Genomic DNA, 20989 nt, shown 5'->3' with positions numbered 1-20989 from the left:
TAATCTATATGGAACTGATCTGCTAGATTCAGTGAATGCTACCTAGTTCTAAAACTGGAAGATTTGGTGAGTAACAGTGTTTTAGATGCCTGCCTATTTCAGTCCACTGAATATAACAGGTCATAGTGTGACTACCGCAGACTTAAACGTATAACTTTTAGATGCATTTATTAGGGCAGTGTAAGGCCACTCCCTTGCTTTTAGGTTGTGACATTGTCATATCTTTTGACTGCCTTATTTAAGATTACCACCTCTTTGAATTAGGAATTTATTGGTACTCAATTAGCACAATGGCACCATCTCTAGAAGCAACTGGACAGTAATAAATCACATTTAAAAGTCAATCAAATTTTGCAAGAAGAGCCTGTTTTGACAATTAATTTCTCAGTATTCTTATTAAAATAACAGCCATTAATTTGTTCAAAAAAAAAAGAGCAAGTGAAGTGGTGAAGTGGAATTAGATAGCTTACACTGCTAGCTATGCCTGTTATCAAGTGTCATTTTGCATATAATTATAATGTTTGACATCAGAACATTTAGAGGCAAGCATTCTTCTTGGCTAAATTTACATGGAAATGATAATACAAGCAAGAAAATCTGAAGACAAAATATGTCCCTTAAATATGTATTACTAAATCCACTGTGTAGTTGGTTGACTTGCTAGTTACAATAATAAAATTCTGAGACAATGGASTGAATATAGTCAACAGCCACTTTTATCAAAGCAAACACAGGAGGTGGCATCATTTACTCTGAGCTGAAAGTCGTAAGCCTAGAAGCTACTCTCTGATTGATAAAAATAGAAGTAGATGTCTGAAAACATCACATGAAAGAGGAACCAATGGGAATGTCACTACCAATAAGCATAAAAGAGGTCAGAGAACATAACCAACCTTATTACAGAAGAAAATATTTCCTAGCTAGGATAAATAAAATAAATTCCAGACTCATCTTTCCCTCCGTTATTAGTAAGAAAAATGGCCCCTTCCATTAATCAACCTAAATTCCAAGGACTAATTCTGGACCTTCTACAATACCATAAGAGGGCACAAGAAGCAGTCAGATTTTCCTAGCAACAGAAAGACATTTCTCTTGCATCACTGCCTAACYCAAAAGGCACGATGGGGATAGTGTGGAAAGGAGAAGCAAAGTCAAGGCATACTAAAATGGCAATATCAGTTTAAGTTACTGATTTCTCTTTAGACATGGACATATTACAACATCCCTGCTGYAGGTTTCCAGTTTGTAAACATGAATATTTGGCTACTTCAAAAGCCTATAGCTTGGACTGATGTTTGCAAAGTTGGAAATGTTAACTATTCCTAAAACAAATGACTCAATTCTGCAACGCACTGCAAGTTCCCAGCTTCCAGCATGGTGACTGTGGAGGAAGTTRTTCTATAGCATTGCAAGAGCAGTTCCCTAAGGGAACACAGAAGAGTTTATAYGTGGAGCCACATTCTATAAAACAGAGATCCTTGATATCTTTTATTCTTTGCAGATGAAAGTCAAGTATGTATCTTGTTAAAAATTTGGCACCTTTTAAATTAATGAGCCTCAAACACAGTGGGAGGATTTGATGTTAATTTATTAATGCAGAAAGTCTTTAGCCTTTTTCTATTAAATGTTTACTAACAACAGAGACAGAGGGGGGTACCAATGGGCTAGTAACATCTATGTCCTTCTCTGGCCATCAGTGTTTAATTCCAAGAAGGAATACCACCACCTTGCTTGAAAAGATGTCAAGAATGCAGTTCACTCAGGACAATTTTAAGGAAAGATTTTCTTGTAATTGACACGCTGTCCTGAGCAACTGAAGCCACTTCTAAAAAAGATGCAGAACAGTGTTCCTAAGGCCACCTTGCAAAAGCAAACTGTTTTTGTTGTCTCTTCCTTGTACATGATTTCATAAATCTCCTATTCTACTAAAATCAAAACACGAACAATTTTATGAGTTGGGAATTTTTATAATAATAGGACCACAAAATGACCTGTTCTAGTTTCCTTGCTCTTTTTCTTCAACTTCATAATACTCTAACATTAACAGATTACTTTATCTGGAAAATCACAAAGCTGAGGAGGAGGAGAAAAAAAGTTAGAAAACAGAACTAGTTAAAAATTTAATATATTGGAAAATCTATTTCCTACAAAATTCACTTCCTGCCACGTTTGATATTTTTCTCATCTGTTCTATGTGTTCCCTTTCAACTTAGTCACATGGAAAATAATCCACTGTCTGCAAGGCACTAAGACTACCCAAGCATTATGAGCGACTTCTTTTAGCTTTTGAACAATCCTATTACATACATATGTCTAGATTTTCCTGAAATAGCTGCTTTTCTGTTCACCACACCAAAGACTTCCTGCATGGGGAGAAAAAAACCCAAAGCCAAAATATCCATTCAAATCCGTTAAAATACTGCTTCATACAACAAACTAGCACGTCATCGCTTGTCTTGTGAAGGTTGTATGCCACCTTTAAACTGTCTCAGTGAAGTAATCAGTAATTGATGATTACATAAGGAATTCTATGCACAGTTCTTGAATACACACTGTGAATCAGTGGTTGAATACACTTTTTCTTAATCTTTGAACCTATTCAGGAAAATTAACATACAATTGCTAAATGATTAAGGAATCAGCAGCTGCAATTCCCTTCTATGTAAAAGATTTTTAAGCACTATAAGCACTGTCTGTCACTTTTTCAAGAGCATCTTTTTTTCCCCTCCCCCCAAATTTCATAAACAAAAGTACTAAGTTTCTTTAAGTGACTGAATTCCATTTTACTGCAACTATTTGCTAACTTAACTGCACAGCCAATCTGGCCCAAGAAACACTAGAGGAAAAATATTCAGTGCCAACTGCTAGTTACAAGATCTTGTTATTGTAGCTTATAGGCTTTTACCAAGGCAAGCAGTTTCCTACAATTTCACACGGGCAAACCTGCTGCTTGTATTTGTCATTCCTGATAGAACTATTGCACCCACCAGTATAAAGCCTTTTCAAAAAAAAAAAAAAAAACACTTGWGGACGTTACAGATGTGGAAATGCAAAGAAATATTCAGTGAAACATACAACTACATGATACCAATTAGAATCATTTTAAATAAGAATATATTCTATTAACTCTTAGGTAATTAAAGCTTTTAAATGAAATTTCACTAAATTTAATAATATTATTTCTAATCTGCAAAACTTCAAACCACTCTGAACACCAAAGAATACTCTTCTCTTTATCCAGTCTTATTACAAAGAATGTAATGGTTTAATAGTGTTCACATTCTTTAGTATAATACTGTTTACATTCTTGATAAAGGCATGCAAATTCTTCAGATCATATTGTGATCTGAAATGCCACCCTTTATTAAAAAAGAAAAAAACTCTCTTGATTTATCTGTGTTGGAAGTTCTCTTAAGTTATGGGTTACACTCAGCTTTCTATTATATTTCTAATATATATATTTCTGTTATATTCAGCTTTCTATTCTACCACACAAGTGAATACCTGAAAAGCTAAAAAAGAAAGGCACTAAAAGTGAAAAAAATATTGCCATTACTTTTTCCCATTGCAAAATTCCCATTCCCATCCTCTTTATTTTATTATCAAATATTTTCAGACAGAATTGATTGCATGAAAGCTTAGTAAAATTTTTTGTTTCTCTGAATGATTGCCTAAAATCTCTCTATTACTATCTCAAATATTCCTCCTAGAACTTGAAAAATCTTCAGGTGTGTGCAAATCTGTGTAAAAAACATTTACAGGAGTTTTGGCTTATTGGTTAGGGAAGAGTACTCCACTCCATTATAATGGAATAGATTTTATTTACTGGAAATTCTGTTGTAAAAATCCATTCAAGTACTGAGTCCACGTAGTCTATTAAAACACTTCAGTTATCATAAGTTCTTTTTTTTCCATTATGGAAAACGTATTTGTATTTATCTAGTTTGCAGAAGAATCTGGCTGCAAGTAATCACCTCACTAGGAGTTTTAAGGCAAGGGAATGGAGAGCAACAGTGAGATATTTTGTATTTCATGAATGGTTACAAGCAGTGCTCCAGAGAGAAACTGCAAACTACATTATGACAAATGTAACTAAAATCAACAACACCCTTACTCAGCAAAGCTGTCCCCAAAAAGAAATTGCACATGTACCCCGTATATTTGGTTCTTCTTCCAAATAGCAGTTAGGTATCAGTCCATCTCAGTCTATCTCAGCTATTGCTCCAGCTATTGCTTTTCTCCAGTTCTTGAAGATGACCTGCTCTCTCCTAATCTAATGATTTCCTAATGAAGCTTTCGGCATCATTACTCCAAATTCTGGTCTTTCAGAAATACTCCCTTTTCTGTAGGTAGTAGATAATAAAAAGTTTAATAATAAAATATTTTAACTGTAAAATATGTATTCTATATACCATATTTAAAATACGTATATTAGTTCCCAATATACAAATGGGAATGGAAGCCTCAGCTTGTATGAATGTGATTTAGGGTTAAAAAAAAATTTATTTCCCAGTTCAAATGAAACTTGAAACTATTTTCCATAGGAAACTCCCTTACTAGAAAGGAAGAGGAGTAGTTTTAAGGTGCACTCAGCGCACATGCCAGGTTTAGTCTCAGCAGACCTGGAATGACAGTATAGAATCTACAAGACAAATAAAGAATAGCGGTACCAGAATTACTTTAATCAAATCCAGAATATCAGGATAAGTAAACCTCTGTTTTCTGTCTTGCCCTAACATCAGAAGCACAGCTGAGGCCACTAGTCATAGCCATAGACACACAGCAAGAGAGACAGTATTTCTCATTGATATGGAAAGCATTTCCCACTCAGGATTTAGAGATAAGAATTTGCCCAGCAAATCTGCTAATAAATTCAAGCTACAATGTATTCTGTTTAACTCCCCTATAAACCAATCTACTGCAGGCAACGGAGGGATGGTTTGCACCATCCTGTTTCCTTAGACTGTGATTAAATCAGCTGTCAGTACCCCGACCTCTTTCAATGACAAAGCATCTGGAGAAAAGGCCTCCTCCCGCATAGCTGTTCTGCAACACTGAAAAATACTGAAGCTTGCCATGACAGTTAACTGGCACTGAAAAGGACAAGTAGCAGGGGGGACTGCAGTACAGACATGATAGAGCAACTACTAACATCATGTCCTGGAGCCAGTGAAAGGCAGTGATGTTTTCAGAATACATAAGGCACTAAAAACAAGGTGAGATTCTGAAATGTCTTCAAGTTCACAAGACTATGAAGCGGAGCAGAACAGCGGCCTCTGCACTGAAGAGCGGTCCACTGTTGCTGAAGGACACAGCAGCCAAAAGCAAAGTTGGTACAGGTTTGCACCACTTCACTTTGGCTTCTGTTGAATAAGCCCATATAGGAGCGAGCTGAACAAGAGCCAGGCAGTAGACTTCACCTCGAATTAGGTGACTTTCTGAGTATGGACCCTGGTTTATCCATTGCCAGGAATTTTCATCTGTAAACAAGATGGTGCTAATTGGTCACACTTGAGTGTTATGTAGTGTTATGCAGTCATGTCAAACTTCGATATGCAAGAATGTCTACCAGGGTTAGACTCTGTCTTGTTCTCTCTCTCTCTTTTTTTTTTTTTTTTTGGTGTGAGGGGGTGCTGGGGGGGATCAGTTTCAGATCAAGTAGGATCTATACATTCCAATCAGGAATGTATTCCTACCCAAGATAACAGACACCAGTCATTTATGGATTTGAAGGTAAAAGCCAGATTTCACAAATCCACAAGGTCAAGAAGTAATCTTCAGTGAAGCCACTGAGGATGTCCAGCCACAAAAGACTGAGCTGGACAAYGCAGTAACATGCAACTTAGGCAAATAAAGAGAAACCACAGCAGAGCAGCACTCCACCTCAACAGGGTAACTGAGAAAAACTACTGTGCTGACAAGTCAAGGCCTTTCCCCTTTTTGAAAAYGGGAGAAACAAGCGAGTGACAGGGTACACACACAGAATGTGGATACCACATAGAGGCTTAACTTGAAGGTTAAGAATAAGCAGGGACTTGATGCTGACAAAGTCACCTATACACTATGCTGCTAGCTGATTCTGGTGCTTCCCAAATCAGTCTCACTTTTAGTCAAGTGGATCATTTAGTGGCTTAATGATTCACGATGAACTTCGTATTGTGAAATATTCAAGTGACTAGAAAAAAGGAGTACAATGGGATCTGAAGTAAAGAGGGACACTCTTGAGGAAAAACAAAAATGAGGCCTCCGAAGTAGTAATCGACAGCAACACACAATAAGCATCGTCCAGGGGAACCAAAAGCTTGCCCAGTGACAATGAAAGGGAGTAAAGCTCTGCATAGAGATGGCATAGTGAGAAGACGGTTCTGAAGAACACTCACTAAAGAACAGAGCCTGGAAGAGTCTTACAGTCTAAGAGGCACTGACACTTATAAGGGAGGCTGCTGCTGCAAAAAAAAGCCACAGTAAAAGGAAAACAGGGAGATGTGAAGCTCTAATCTTGAGAGAGAGATTCGACACTGAAAAATGAGCAGTACTGAAGATGAATGTCTGATCAACTGTCTAGATTAACAGAATATGYTGGTATGAGCCAAAAGGCACCTTGCAGTTAACACAACGTCTGCCATTCTGCTCGGACAAGACCATGGACATCGGGATCAGAGACAAGAATAACCAGTACARTGACTGGATCTATTTTAAAGTACAAAGTCCAATGCAAAATTGGGATGCACTCCAACGTGATGCCTTGGAGCCTTTTWTGGTTCTCTTTTCAAAGCCTGGGCTTAAAATCATGGCAAACTGAACACTTTCTTGGTATGTATTTCTTTACTCAAATAAAACAAACATAGGGCATGCCCATCTAGTTGGGTATATGGCCTCAGCAGGCTGGATACAATTTGCAACCAGCAGGTTTATATTACACCATACTGACATAATCAAAATTAATGCTACAGAAGACTTAAAATACAGTTCTTACAAAATGCAGTATTTTCAGTCTAAAGCAAACAAAAAATAACAAAACAATCTGGCAGTAAAAAAAAATCAGCTTTTCTAAATCAAGACAAAGGAAAAATCTGATTCAGCAAGACAATTTAGAGAAATAGAAGGGGGTACATGTCAAGAGGTGAACATCATGAGTGTACCTCTACCAGTACTAATAGGGCTAAAAAGCATATCGCAAGCACAGGCACATGCACATCCCCCATCGCAAATGTGAACACAGACAWCTGACACAGAACTTCAATTGTTTATTCAGAGATTAGAGACACTTAAGTATTACATTGGGTTTAGCTCCTGACAGATGACTTATTTCATATATAACTGAGTCTTAAGATTGTATTTGTTTTGGAACACAATCAACAAAATCTTTCCCATTAATTGAAATTGGTCAGCAGTGTTTGACACTGTATCAAATATGGCCATAAGAGGACTAGAAAAAGTTTCTATATGTAGGATGTTTCTAGCAGACAAGTGGAAGTGAAGAAACAAAAAGAATAAGCATAACGGGTCCCAACCCATCCTTAGGATTTCCTGCCTCTTACTAGTTGTAAATTAAATATCAGCTTTCTAGCTATTGATGCAAAAGAAAGTAACAAGTTATATTTTACTTTAATTTAGCTTAATTTTGAGATGCCCCTAATAAAATGTTCCAAAATACTATATACTTTTATATCAATGTTTTTCTATACTTACTTTTCTATACTTACTTACTTCTTTTCAATTTCTAACTGCTTTTGTTAAAGGATGTTAAATGCTTTTCTTTTAGTTTGAGCACTCTACACAGGATATAATTTTTTCATACCACAAAAGGAAAAAGGCTCATGAGGAAACTGACTTTCAAAATATGTTCTCCCAGTGATTAAAAAGTATCAGTTTAAGAGGAAAGCATTCTGCAAGATGTTCTTGTAATAAAAAAGGAGATTAAGCTCTTTACAGTACGAAATACTGTTTGCATTCAGTATCTGCAGCAAACACATTACCTTTCCTGTAGTTTCTCATCGGAGACCTGTAATTCTTCTTTTAAATTTTGATACCTATCTTCCCTTAATAATCTGGTGCCATCATAGAGAGTTAGTTCTCTGTCATGAATTAGCCTGTTTGGCGGAGAAAAAAAAAAGTAAACTTTATCTAAAATTTGACTGCTTCTTAAAATACTTATTTCACCTACTGCTTCTTTAAATAGCTACCTCAGTTAAAACTTAGGTTATAGTACTTCAATCAAAGAAAAAGTTATGCTAATTAAGATGCACCCACATGTGGAGGTAAAATAATTTGCGAAAGCAAATAGTTTCAGTGCAAAGTCAGTCAATTTAGTTTAAATAGCTATGATTAGAAAATGAAGAAAATTTTCCATCTTATCAGTACAGTGTGCATAAAGGGCATAGAACGCAGCCATTTTGTTATACTATTAGAGAGTACTATACTTTTTTGTTTCTTGAAGAAAAATATTTTGGTTGGCTTAAATGCTAATATACATACCAATCCATCTTTTATTTTTTCATGTAGGAGTTCATTCTGTGTACATAGATAGATATGACACATGATGTTGAAAGAAAAATCGGAAGAGAAAACTAAACCGATTATGAGGAGAAAAACAGGCATGAATCATTCTCTATTCTGTATCTGTGCATAAATGCAATAAAAAAAGTAGTCACAAAATGTTTTTGCAAGCGACTGCTTTTAAAGCTGGTGATTTCTTTAAATTAATGAAAGGCATTATATGGTGCAGGAAACTGAAATAGCAGAAAAATTTGACCTGATAGTATGGATTATTATTATTTTGATTAACATACTATCTGCTATTATTATTTGTGTCTTTGGAAAATTTAATTTATTTTTATTGAAATTATTGAATTCAATTTAACGTATTCAAAATCTACTTAAGCATTTATATTATTATGCACTATTTCTATTATTATAAATTTATTTATACATTAATTTTATTCAAATGTATTCAATTTATTGAAATAATGTTTACAAAGCATTTTTTGCAATGGATACAAAGTATGGTTTATATATGACTGTAATAATCATATACTTTATTTAGCAGCAGAATGCATTCAAAGTATTGAATACATTTTCTGACAGATCTTTCATTTTCAAATCATTGTGCATGTATTATTCATCTTCAGGTTTCATGACTTTAGTAAGGGTAAAATCTGGCTTATTCTTCAATTCAAAGAAGAACACACGCAATATTATCCAACAGCTGAAATATCCAGTATTAGTATAGACTTATAAGGAACATGAAAGAATTGCTTCTGCTTTCAAGTATGCAAAGATTAAATGTTACACACTTTATAAAACTTCAATGTTCAGATTGATTTTTACAGATTTCTTGAAGTTATAGTTGTATTCACTAGATAAAACTTGATTTCTTAGTATGTATGCCCTCAGTAAGCAGATCACATGCACCCAACTTATACATGTTCACATCCTGACCTTTGAAGAACAGCTAGAGTGCCAGGGTTAATTCGATGAATGCCATCAAGAATAACAAGCTTTCCTTCCACGGCAGCAGTAACAAGTGGCGATGGTCTCCAAGCAGTGTCTCCATTAGGAAGAGTATACCTTTGCTGCAGCAAATCTCTAGCTGTCATATCCTGTAAGTATCAATTCATCAGAAGAATATATTTGTATGGTGTCTTATTCATCTACAAGTGCCTATTTTCTTCCTCAAAGCTGCATTTATTTTTTTCTGAGAATATACCCAAGGCAGATTAGCAGGAAATCTTAAATTACTTTTCCAAAGAATACCAGAAATACACACCAACGCACATACACCAACAAACAAAATGCTAAATAGTCTTCTCTCATAGGTCTAGACTTGTTAATATTGTCTTTTTGAAACTGGAACAAAAGCCTTTTTTTTTCCTTAAGTGTAATACAAGCATATGACAACTTGTATGCAGCCTTGTGTACAGAAGGGGGCAGCAATTTACACCTGTAATAAACAAACGTCATTCATTTTATACAGACAGAAGCTGAAAAAGAAAAGATTTCATCATTAATCTTCAAGTGAGATCATAACACAAAGAAGTAGAACATTCTAACTCTCACATGGAAAATACAGTGGAAACATCACAGAAGAAAGGACAGAGTAAGAAAGGAGGTGAACAGACACAAAAAACATACTTTGCAAAATAYTGCAAGTACAGAGTATCACAAAATAATATTTTAGGGATAAATGACAATCAAAAGTAAAAGCTAGTATATCCTCCACCATACATATTTCAGATGTTCCATTATAGTAGGTACGCACTAGAACAACAAAGAAAACCTTAATAGCCATTTTGTGACCTGAAAGTTGAAATTCCTTCCTCAGGCTGAGCAGAACTTAACCTAAAATCAGATGAGAAAAATATTTTCTGTTGCAGTTGCAGCTTTTGCATGCATCCTTTTTACAACTGCAAACCATTTGAACTTCAAAGAATAAAAATAGAATATGTTACGTCATATGGCTTGAATCATTTCCTCTTTCTGCATTTCCTTAAAAGCCTTAAAATAACAGGACAAAGTCTGGTTCCTTCAATGCTTCCACATTTGTATAATTTAAAGCCTCTCATTCAGATCCATAAAAACAGCCATTTTTTTTTACTTTTAGATTTTAATCCTGTTTGTTCTTTTCTAAAAACCAATTCGAAATACATTTTTTTTAWATCAAAGACAGAGAAAAATACGAGTATTTTTATGACTTGTGTGAAAAGTTTTACGTGCATTCTCTAGTAAGTAAATGCTGTATAACAGAATATAAAACTAAGACACCTTCTGACAAGATACCTCTATGGGAATGAAACTGTGTCTAGTATTAATTGATCAGGAGTCTACTGTGCTATATATAATGTTGTCTACATGCACTGAACAGATAGACATCTGAAGAATCATGCATTAATTATCTGGAGATAAACTCAGAAGTGTACTTGGCCAGAAAATATTGTCTGAAATAATAAAAAAAGAGTTTATACCATAATTTAAATGCTTGCATCAGATTCAATTTAGTGACATTAAAGAAAAGTATCATTCGCTAATATTTGCACATTCTCTGTAAGSGGCTTGTTTCAGGGCTAAGTTCTTGCAGTRATTCTAGTGATAATAGTGATTTACATGATTTACAGTATTAAATTCCTAATCAGTTTTTTAAATTATATATTATACAATATCATATTATAATACTCTCATGCAAAAAAACCCTCCCTTTGAGAGGGACATAAGGAGTCTATGAATTAAAAATGTTTCATTCTTACTTTGGGCAAAGCGATGATAAAATTATATTCCTTAGGACACAAAATTCTTATCTTCTTTTATAAATCATTGTAGTTTAAGTGTATTATTACCTTGCTTATCATTTATTTCCTAAAATACCTCTGAAATGGAGAAAAAAAGGAATAAGGCATAAATGATGTGATACAGAGCAAAGTTTTTAGTTAAAAGTCTTCAGATGAGTCACACAAAATTCAGTAGAGAAAACAAGAAGGGTGTATCGAACTCCTTTTAGAAGCAATAGCAATAAAAGCCTCCAAATTAGCTGTTTTTCATGACTCTCTCCGTGATAATCATGTTCTTGGCAATTACAAGGTGAAGAAATCTGTTTCCTGCTTTTCATGCCAATTGGACTCACATTTTGTTAATATTTCCCAAATAAAAAATAGGAAGGAATTTGTAAAGAAAAATTATGAGGTCATACATAAAAAGAAAAAAAAAAGAAATCCTAGAAACAAACATCACACTACACAAACACTAGCAATGTACGTAAGATTGTTTTAGAAAGGAAGGAGTAAGTTGTTGGAAAATTGTTATAGTATCAGTATAAAAACACAATTTCCCCCCCGAAAAGTTTTATTTTAAGCTTTTTAAACTATAAGTTCCCAAGCTACAGTCCACAAAAAACTGGCTTGCTGCTGCTTCTCGTTTGCCGCTGCTTAACTGCAGTAAGGGATAACTAAAATATATCTTACCTAAAATGCCTTTGCTTTGTCAATCTGTCCACAAAGAATTTTACATATCAGAAATCAAAATAATGATGTAAAAGATCACAAATGAGACCGTAATTGTTCTACGGGACAATTTCTACTATAAAAGATGATCTAAATGCAAAAAGGTTTGGGAATCCCTGGTTTAGATAAAGTTGATTCTTATCTCATGGTATAAAAGCTTTCAAAGTGCCCTTCATTTTCTCCTGTGAAATCAATATAAAGAAATATCCCTTTCCACATTGTTCAAGTTCATAAATCAACTTCAGACAGAAAAAAAATATGAAGCAAATATGAAAAATTTTAGAAACGACTTAGAGCAATTTGTCTATCTCTCAAAAAAAAAATTTTTTTAACCTAAACTAAAATCTGTTAGATTTACAGAATCTAACTTCTCATTGCCTTAATTGCCCAATTATTGAATGAATTAGCATATTGAATATTTGTTCTGACATTAAATTATTATTAATATGCTATGTAAAAGCATCTAATGTTATTACATTTCTTAAGAAAAACAAATGTATTTCTTAAAATGTATGAAAACATGCACATTTCAGATGTATTCAATCATGTTTTAAATTTTCCTTCATTTAATAACTTTCGAGAATATTTCAGATATTGTATATAGGGAATCCATGTATACAGAGACAAACAACTACATATTAGTTTATACTCAATCATGCACTCAAAACTAGTTATTTGCTTGCCTTCACAACTATGTGTAGTATTACAAAAAAAACCCCAGAAATCTCTCTATAAAAATCTCTGCCCTTTGCACTTGAAATCCTGGCAAAATCAAAGGAAAGGTTCACTGTGATGGGAACTAGTTCAAGCCCTTGACCTAGATTTTATYTCTGGAGGAATTACAGATCCTTTTGCAAGAAGGACGCTTGCTCAGTAACCAATTTCTTTGTCAGCTCTCCTTCGCATGTGTCTCCTAAGGGGAAGTCTTCAGTTCCTTTTCAGCAAAGGTGTTCTAYTTTAAAGGCAGGACCTTGAGAAACACTGGCCACATTATCTAGCCCAAATAAGTCTCTAATTTTCGTGATGAGTATCCAATCATATTGCATACAACGAAACAAGAGCTAGGCTGGGTATGTCCTTAAAGGGGTTTGTCAAGTTATTTTCCTGGGGAGATTCAAAACATGTTTCCATGGACAAGTGCAGAAAGTAGTATGCAGGCTGGCTGCACACAATTCTGGCTCAGAAACCACGCAYCTATCTTAATACACCACTGTACACAGGGTAACAGGCATTCCTGAGAAGCCAAGTATATTAGCACGAACACAACATCACGCTGATGAGGCGATCTGGTTTTTGAATGCAAATCAGTTCACATCTGGTTGGGTTAAAGCATGGGAGAAGAGCTCTCATCTGTGTGAGCCCACCTATGTAGACATATACTCAGGGCCTGTGCCTTTATTAGTAAAAGGCATCTTGTGGGATGCAAAAGCAGCAGGAACCTGTTTGGGGAGGTTCTCAGCTATTCAGGGAAACAGAAGACCGTGTCCATCAGCATTACTATTTTTCTCTCCTATTTTCTCTCATTTTTTCCCTGTTTCAGGTTAGAATGCATTAAGAACTAAAACAGACAATTCTGTCCAAACAAGTAGAAAGTGACTACTAGCAATGGAAGATCACAGATAAACATGACAGAACTTGGGGTTTGCAAAACAGTAAGTGCCRTGAGAAAATCTGAAGAATTTTCCAGATAAAAGCAAAGAAAAAAATCCTAGACCTACAGCAGCCTCACAGCTCCACATTTACTCTTACTTACACTCTATGACAACTGACTGCTCTGAAATTTTTCATTCCCTTGCTATTCTGTACATCCAAACATTTTGGAATCACTACTACTTCCTCCACCTTAATTTTTTTAAATCCAAACTTTAATATCAACTCATTCAAAACATTTATTCTGCCCCAATCTTTTCCACTATTGTAAATTTCCTCCTCCAACTTGCTAAAAACATTCTCAATACAACAAGCTCCTTACCACTACCTTCTAAGGCCCCTGAGGCCCTAAGGACTTCTCARTTCTTCCTTCTTGCCTTAGAATGACAGTCATGGAGTAAGATGACATCTAAGTCAACTGGTTGTGTGTCTTACAAAAAATGTTTATGAACACTGTCCCCCAAAATTATCTTTAAAGTCACATTTATATTAAAACCCTAGATCACAACATGAGTAAATCGGTAACAACGAGGCTACAGACTGAAGATTACTGCCTGCTTGTTATAATACCTGTGAATAGTGTACCATATTAATGTATATTACTGCAACACATCTCTGTCACACCTGAAATCTTTGGTCTAAACAGAAATGTAAGTAAAGAAAAAGCACAGAAATTACATTTTTTTTWAAAAAAGTACGTGTGTTAGGCATCATAAAAAAATCAACATCAAGAGATCTTGGCAATAGAAGAAACAAACCAGAAAAAACAAGAGAAAGATTAAGTCTATGGAACATAAAAAAATAACTTTAAAAAAATCCCCACAAACATAAAAGCCATTTTGCATTCTCAATACAACAAAGAAACTGCCTTCAAGAATAATAATAAAATACTACTGATAATGGAGAATTCCATTATAAAATTACACAAAATATGGACAAACAGAAAAGGAAGGAGAAAAGGTCTTCCGGGGCCATTTAACATGCAATTACAAGCGGGAATCACTTTGACCTAAAGGCAGGAAACACACTTCAAAGGGAAAAAAAATCCAAAGAGGAGAAGACAAAAAAAAGACAAAATTTTCTTTATGATAGTCAGTCATGATAAATCACAGCACAAGTTGTCAACTGTTTTCTGTTTTCAGCTAGGAGAAAAATTATTCCTTTAAATGATTCTCCATACTTTTTTGTTTATGTAAGTTATCTTTCTTTTGTATTCATAATGAAGTCAATATAATGAAGTAAAGCAGTATCAGAGCTGAAGAATATGTAACAGTGTACTACCCATATCACCTTGGCTGTATAGTATCTAGCCCTGCAAATCAGAAAAGATTTTACAGACAAATATTCTAACAAARAGAGTAAAAAATGTCCAACAATGATCAGAAAACTTCGCTATCTTTTAAGTCTTCATTGTCCTTTGTTTTTTTCCCCTGTACCAATGATTTTAAAAGCTGCAGTTGTATATAAAGACTCCATCTCACACAGAGAATCCTCCTCTGTGTGTTATATTTTGGACTATATTAAAATGAAATAGCATACATTAAAAACATCAGCAAATAATTTACTTACCTGATAGAGCATGATAGGTTCTATGCTGTATCCTAGAATATCAGCAAACTCCTTAGCAATAACTGTTTTGCCACAGCCCTAAAAAAGTAAAAAAATTAAAAATAAARAAAARAAAARAAAAGGAAAAAGAGAGAATAAAAATAAAAAAAATAAAAACAAACCTATATTATGTCCTAGGAAACAAGAAAAATGAAAGACAAAAAAAAAWTTAATTCTTACTTTTCCTCCAATTAAACACATATCTTTAACCATATGGGATTGCATCATTTCTGCCAATAGTTGGTTATGGCTGGGAGTCCTTATGAAAGAGTCTGATCCAGAATGTTTTAATGGTCCAGTCCCARCTGGAACCTATACGGAAAAAAACAAAATGCTAAATAAACTATACAGTGATAGGTTTAGACTTCATGTGGACTGGGTTACACTTCAGCAAAAATCATGTAATAGCTTGCTGATAATTGTCATCTATCAAATCTAAATCCTTCATTTTTAAAATTAACATTGTATAATTTTTAAGACCCAATTGCCTTCACTCTTCCCTTTTCTACTTTTAATAATAAAAGAAAAAAAAAGAAAAAAGGGAATGTTAACCAATTGAACAGTAGTCTTTGGGTCTACAAAGACCTTGAGGCTGTTCATGTTAGATCTAAAACAAAAATCATCAATATAATTCCTTATTTCTTATCAGAGAAATAAGAGAAGAGGCAAGCTGTATTGTGAAAAATTGAAGGGATTATTCTGGTTAGAGCTTTGAAGAGTAGCAATATTCAGTTGTTCTCCACATTAAGACACTTGCTCTAATCCTACTTCCTGGTTTAGTCTGAAAATAGCTCCATCTGCAAACTCCTTATGTCTTTGTGTTTCCAAAGACATATATTCTGCAGACAAACTTTCAGCAGGTATCACCTATATACAGGTTAAATGAAAGCAAAAATCTTTTCCTCAGAAAAGAGCCCAATCAAATACTTACAGTTGCACCTTTTTCTGACAAATTCCTGTTTGCTGCTGTTCCCYTTTTTATCTTGTCACAGTACAAACTCTCTGAGGACATTCCTCACCAATACAGTTACGATCTCTTTCTGAGTCCCATCAATTCACTTCCTTTACAGAGACTCTCTAGTCTCTTCAAATGAAGCATTCACTTCAAATTCTTAGATCAGCATCTGTTTCTTCAACAAGACCTTATTTCACCATCAACAGGCCACAAACTTCATTGGAAGAAAATCAGACTAATCATATTTGATGTAATTACTTTTGTTCTCTTTTCCCAATATTCTACGTTAAAATGTAATAAGTACTTGGTAATGTTCTATGTGAGGTGTAGACAGACTATTGTTTCTATTAAAAGAAAAAGAGAAAGCAGCACCAAGAGCATCACGTGTACTCTGTGTAATGCCAATCCAATTAAAAAAAAGGAAATCTAAAAATTTTTCTTTCGTCTGTTCTTCAGCATTTGTTTTAATACAAGATACTTAAATGAATAAAAGGTAGAAAAGTGTGAGTTTATCTAAAGACAAAATCTTGTTTAATCATAATCTACTAYTTCAGTAGCTAAATGATCTTCTAAAAAATATCACGTTACACTACTAAAAAACTAAATATTCGATGCAAATGAGTTTCAGTATCAAGTGTAGGTGTCAAGTTCTGGATGAGACAATTAAATTAATGATAACTAAATATATATAGTTTCATGAATACATGAATTAATACCTGGAAGATCACTTCTTTTTCACCAATCTGGACAGTTACATCAGCCCTGAAGGTTTTGTTTCCATGTACACTTTCTACTTTTGTAATCCTTCTGGGAAGCAAATGGCTTTTTGAATCCTGTAGCTCAAAACGCTGTAGAATTAAGGGCAGGGGCGAGAGAGAAGGAATTAATTATCAAAAACAGCTCTCTGTTTTTCAAAACTGTTCCTCCTGAAAACACAGCCAGAAGCATATTCAAGATTAATTTCTTGTGAAGTCCTAAATTCATTTACTTTAAGAGTCTTATTACTAGAAGAGTCGAAATCTCTATTTGCTCATTATTCAGAGAACTAGCTGCTTACATTTGTTGAAAACAAATTCAAGTAAGTCTTAAACAGTATCAGTAATCCTTGGAAACAAGGATTCACATACCTATGTTCAAATTTTTGATGGCACATGTATTTTACACTTCCACTTAAAACCAAACCAAAAAAACCCATCTACTTAATCTGACTGTAGTGACAGACCTAAAATGTAAATGACCTATCATGACTTTGCTGCGTCTTAGTCAACAGACTAAAATAATAACAGAAATAGGTAACAGCCTTTAGCATGTGTAATAATAGATCACTGATCTTTGCAGGCCATTATAACTAATTGCAGATTTAAAACGTCCAACTACTAATAAAAATAAACATCAAACATTATGTTTACTTAGCTCCACAGCCTTATCATGCAATGAAAATGGAGGACAGCTCATACAAATTAAGCCTTCAGTATGTTCTGGGTATAGCAAGAACAAAAAACTTGTCTTTCCAAGCCTACTTTGAATATTATATTCTCTACTTTATGCTGTATATAGAAAGCATGAGAAATATTTTTAAAACTCTAAAAATTTGTTTTACAGGAGAGGGAAAACTTAGTACAAAATTAGAGGCGTTTATACATGAAAAACTTAAGTTAAATGTACTTTTGTAAAATAATAATAATAAAAAGCCCAAAATTATATTTTAATGGTAACAGCTGAGCCTACTTCGGACACCATTAAAGGTCTGAACAACAGAAGATAGGAATACATACAGAGCAGCATCTCAAACTATGATTCTAAGAAATGCTCAAACTATGTTTCTAAGAAATGAATTCAAATGGTCTCAAATCTTATATTCATTAGTAAATTGTTATATTCTTACTAAGTTAATGGAGTTTCGGATACGGTCAGATCACTTACACGCAAAACTAAAATATTTTTTAACGTTGTTCAGGATCCTACAGCTAGCCTTTTAGATGTCAAATCAGGACAGTGAAAGAGGATTCTGTAATTCTGGGCAGAACCTCACTGTATTTGTACAATAGATTTGAATTATCACTTGTTAGCAAGGAGRTGCCACTGGACTTGACAGCTTAGTGTAAAAATAAGCTACTACACTTACTCCTGAACAGGAGTAGCAAGCAAAAGAACTCTTTGTTACCTTTGGAATGAGATATCCTTGATACAGTTCTACATTAGGATCATGATAGCTAGATATGGAATCAGAGAGTGACATGAAATGGATGTACAACACATGACATTCTGCCTGAGTCAGAAATGATTTTCTCTACACAATATCCAAATTAATAGCTGCACAGGAAAAAATACTTGTGGCTTGGAAGGACAACTACTGACTATGTTAAGTATCAGGAAGTTTGGAAGATACTTTGATAGCCTCATTGCCTCAAACTCAGGAGGAAAGAAAAAGAAAAGGCTAGCTACCAAAAACAAGAAAGGAGGTTTGGCAGCCCATAATCACCAGGCCACATTCTGCACATCTAGAAACATGTGAGAATAGACAAACTAAAAATCAGGAAACAGGAGGACTCTGAACAGTCGAAAGTATCTAATGATCAGCAATCTCTCATCATGCAAACTGCAAAGAGTGCTCTGGTGATCGAGCTGGTCATAGGAATAGCGACTTTAAATGAGACATATTTGTAGACAGGTGCTCTGCTGAGCCCACAAGACAGCTAAGCCAGTCAAAAAGATGTTTGCAGGTTCCAAAGAAAACTGATCTTTTTTGATAATTCTCTACAAGGGATGGAAAGAGTTTTGCATGGAGCAAGAGGAATGAATTGTCTCACCAGAAGCAAAATGTGAACTATAAGTACAAGACTGGATAAATAAGATGAAGCTTGAAGAACAGATTCCACTCTGATGATATGTACTGATTCTAAGAGTATTCATTAATGCAAAACCCCAAGGATTATAAAAAGACTTTGGGGGATAAAAGGAGAAGAATACCCTTTCTTAGACTACAATTTGGAACAGAAAGATCTTGGAAGTGAACCACATTGTATAGATAAGAAAGCTGATTGCAGTTTTCTGAACTATTAGCCCACTCTCTGTAAGAGAGTAACTATGTRGTTTGAAGAAGTTCCTTACTGAGAAGCAAGGAAACAGTATCCAAGGAGGAAGATAGGTTAGATTAAAAAAGACACGAAAAAGACTGAGTCAAAGAGAACAAACAAGCTTTTATATGATAAAAGAACAAGATATTTTGCAGAAATGCTAAATTACTCAAGACACAAAAATCACAAGAAAAAGTTCTAGAAGATCCTTAAAGCAAAGTTAAATGCTCAGATAGTAAACAAAAAAAGAATTTGTTCATTTATTAAGACAAATCTAATCTATAGGGGGTTTATAAAATCTAATGGGAAGATTCACTTGATGATAATGTAAAAATCAGTGGGTGCTTCCCAAACGTGCAAAAGGAATATGAAAAAAAAAAAGCTAAAATCTTTGATTACTCTGAAGCAAAATACTAAAAGTTCATAATACTCTGAAGCAAAATACTAAAAGCTCATAAAACAACGTCGAAGAAATAAACACAGAATAGTTGGGAGTCCCCCATAAACCACCAATCTCAATCTAAACAAAGATGATCAGTTTTATAAATGCTATACTACGTAGGAAAACAAACTTCATTACTGTGGGAGACTTCTTACGTGATTAAGCTTATTGCTTGGGAATGCTTCACTGAAAGCTGCTTCCCTTGAAAAGCAATGATTTGCTTTTCTAAATCTTCTAAAAAGTTTCATTTAAATAATTTTCTTGATAATTTTTGCAAACATATTTCAAAAGTCCACCTGTCAGTCAAAATGATTTGTCAATTCCAGCATCATCTAAGCACAGAATAATTCTTTAAAGACCAGAATTCAAATGAAATCACACTTTCCTTTACAATGTCTCCCAAATTTTAAATTTTCTTTAAGAATCAGATTAGAAACTGATACAATTTCCCAAATGCACGAACTTCAAATACAGGCATGCACATAGGCATATCATTGTCAAGTTTGTTTTGATACTTCCATCCTGTGTGTTGCAAACTAATGATCTAATGAACATTGCAAACTACAGCTCCTGTACAAATGTTCTTCATAAGTCACACTCAAACCATTGCTAATGGTGGATTAGTGTGCAACACTGAAACATTTTATTACAAGGTGCTAACTAGTTTGACACAAGCAGCTGCATTTGTATCATATGAACAAGCTCGTTTATAAACAGAGTTAAACTTAAGCCAGATAYTAACTCCATCTAGATCCACTCAACAAGAGGCATGCATGTTAAAGTGCCTTCACAAACCAAAGACTAACACTGTAACAAACAACTTTCACTAGCAGGAAAGGTTTAAGTCAGTATCTTACATTAACTGATTATGAAGAATAAACATCAAGAAGAATATCCAGGACTTGGTGGAGTCTCAGGGAGCAGRGAGGCAGGTAAGGGAAGATTTACACAAACTGAAGATCATGCTTGGGAAGACAACGCCTAGAGGATATGATTTCTTCAATAAATGGCCTCAAGTTCCAACAGCTGCAAAAACTAGCTTTTCAGCTTGTTAACGACCTCATTTCTCAGCTGGGACAGCTGACTGAAACAGAAGACATCCTGAAGTTAAGATACAGTATTAGTTAGATGATTACATCGCCATGTCTGTATCCAAGTAAGATGTCTTAACTTTACATCTTATTATATTTGTTTTTATTTTCTTTAAATATTAGCTGATGCCACACAAATTAACCCATCAGTTGTAAACATATTTCAAGGGAGA

The 20989-nt window shown here is 34.4% G+C and overlaps 1 protein-coding gene across 1 annotated transcript in view; it reads right to left on the bottom strand.

Moving 5' to 3' along the window:
- The window catches only part of VWA8 (von Willebrand factor A domain containing 8), a 184911-nt gene that overhangs the window by 123807 nt on the left and 40115 nt on the right, over positions 1-20989 (bottom strand). Inside the window, exons 10-14 of the mRNA XM_085309462.1 lie at positions 16923-17054; positions 15432-15563; positions 15213-15290; positions 9442-9602; positions 7980-8093 (exon numbers count right to left, since the gene is read on the bottom strand). Of these exons, the coding sequence (XP_085165588.1) occupies positions 7980-8093; positions 9442-9602; positions 15213-15290; positions 15432-15563; positions 16923-17054 (617 nt within the window). The remainder of the gene's footprint in view (positions 1-7979; positions 8094-9441; positions 9603-15212; positions 15291-15431; positions 15564-16922; positions 17055-20989) is intronic.

The sequence above is a fragment of the Rhea americana genome, unplaced genomic scaffold, assembly GCF_003343005.1.
Source record: "Rhea americana isolate MKP2758 unplaced genomic scaffold, rheAme1 scaffold_3, whole genome shotgun sequence".
In the NCBI taxonomy this organism is placed as follows: domain Eukaryota; kingdom Metazoa; phylum Chordata; class Aves; order Rheiformes; family Rheidae; genus Rhea; species Rhea americana.
This window is presented reverse-complemented; position numbering and strand designations above follow the sequence as displayed.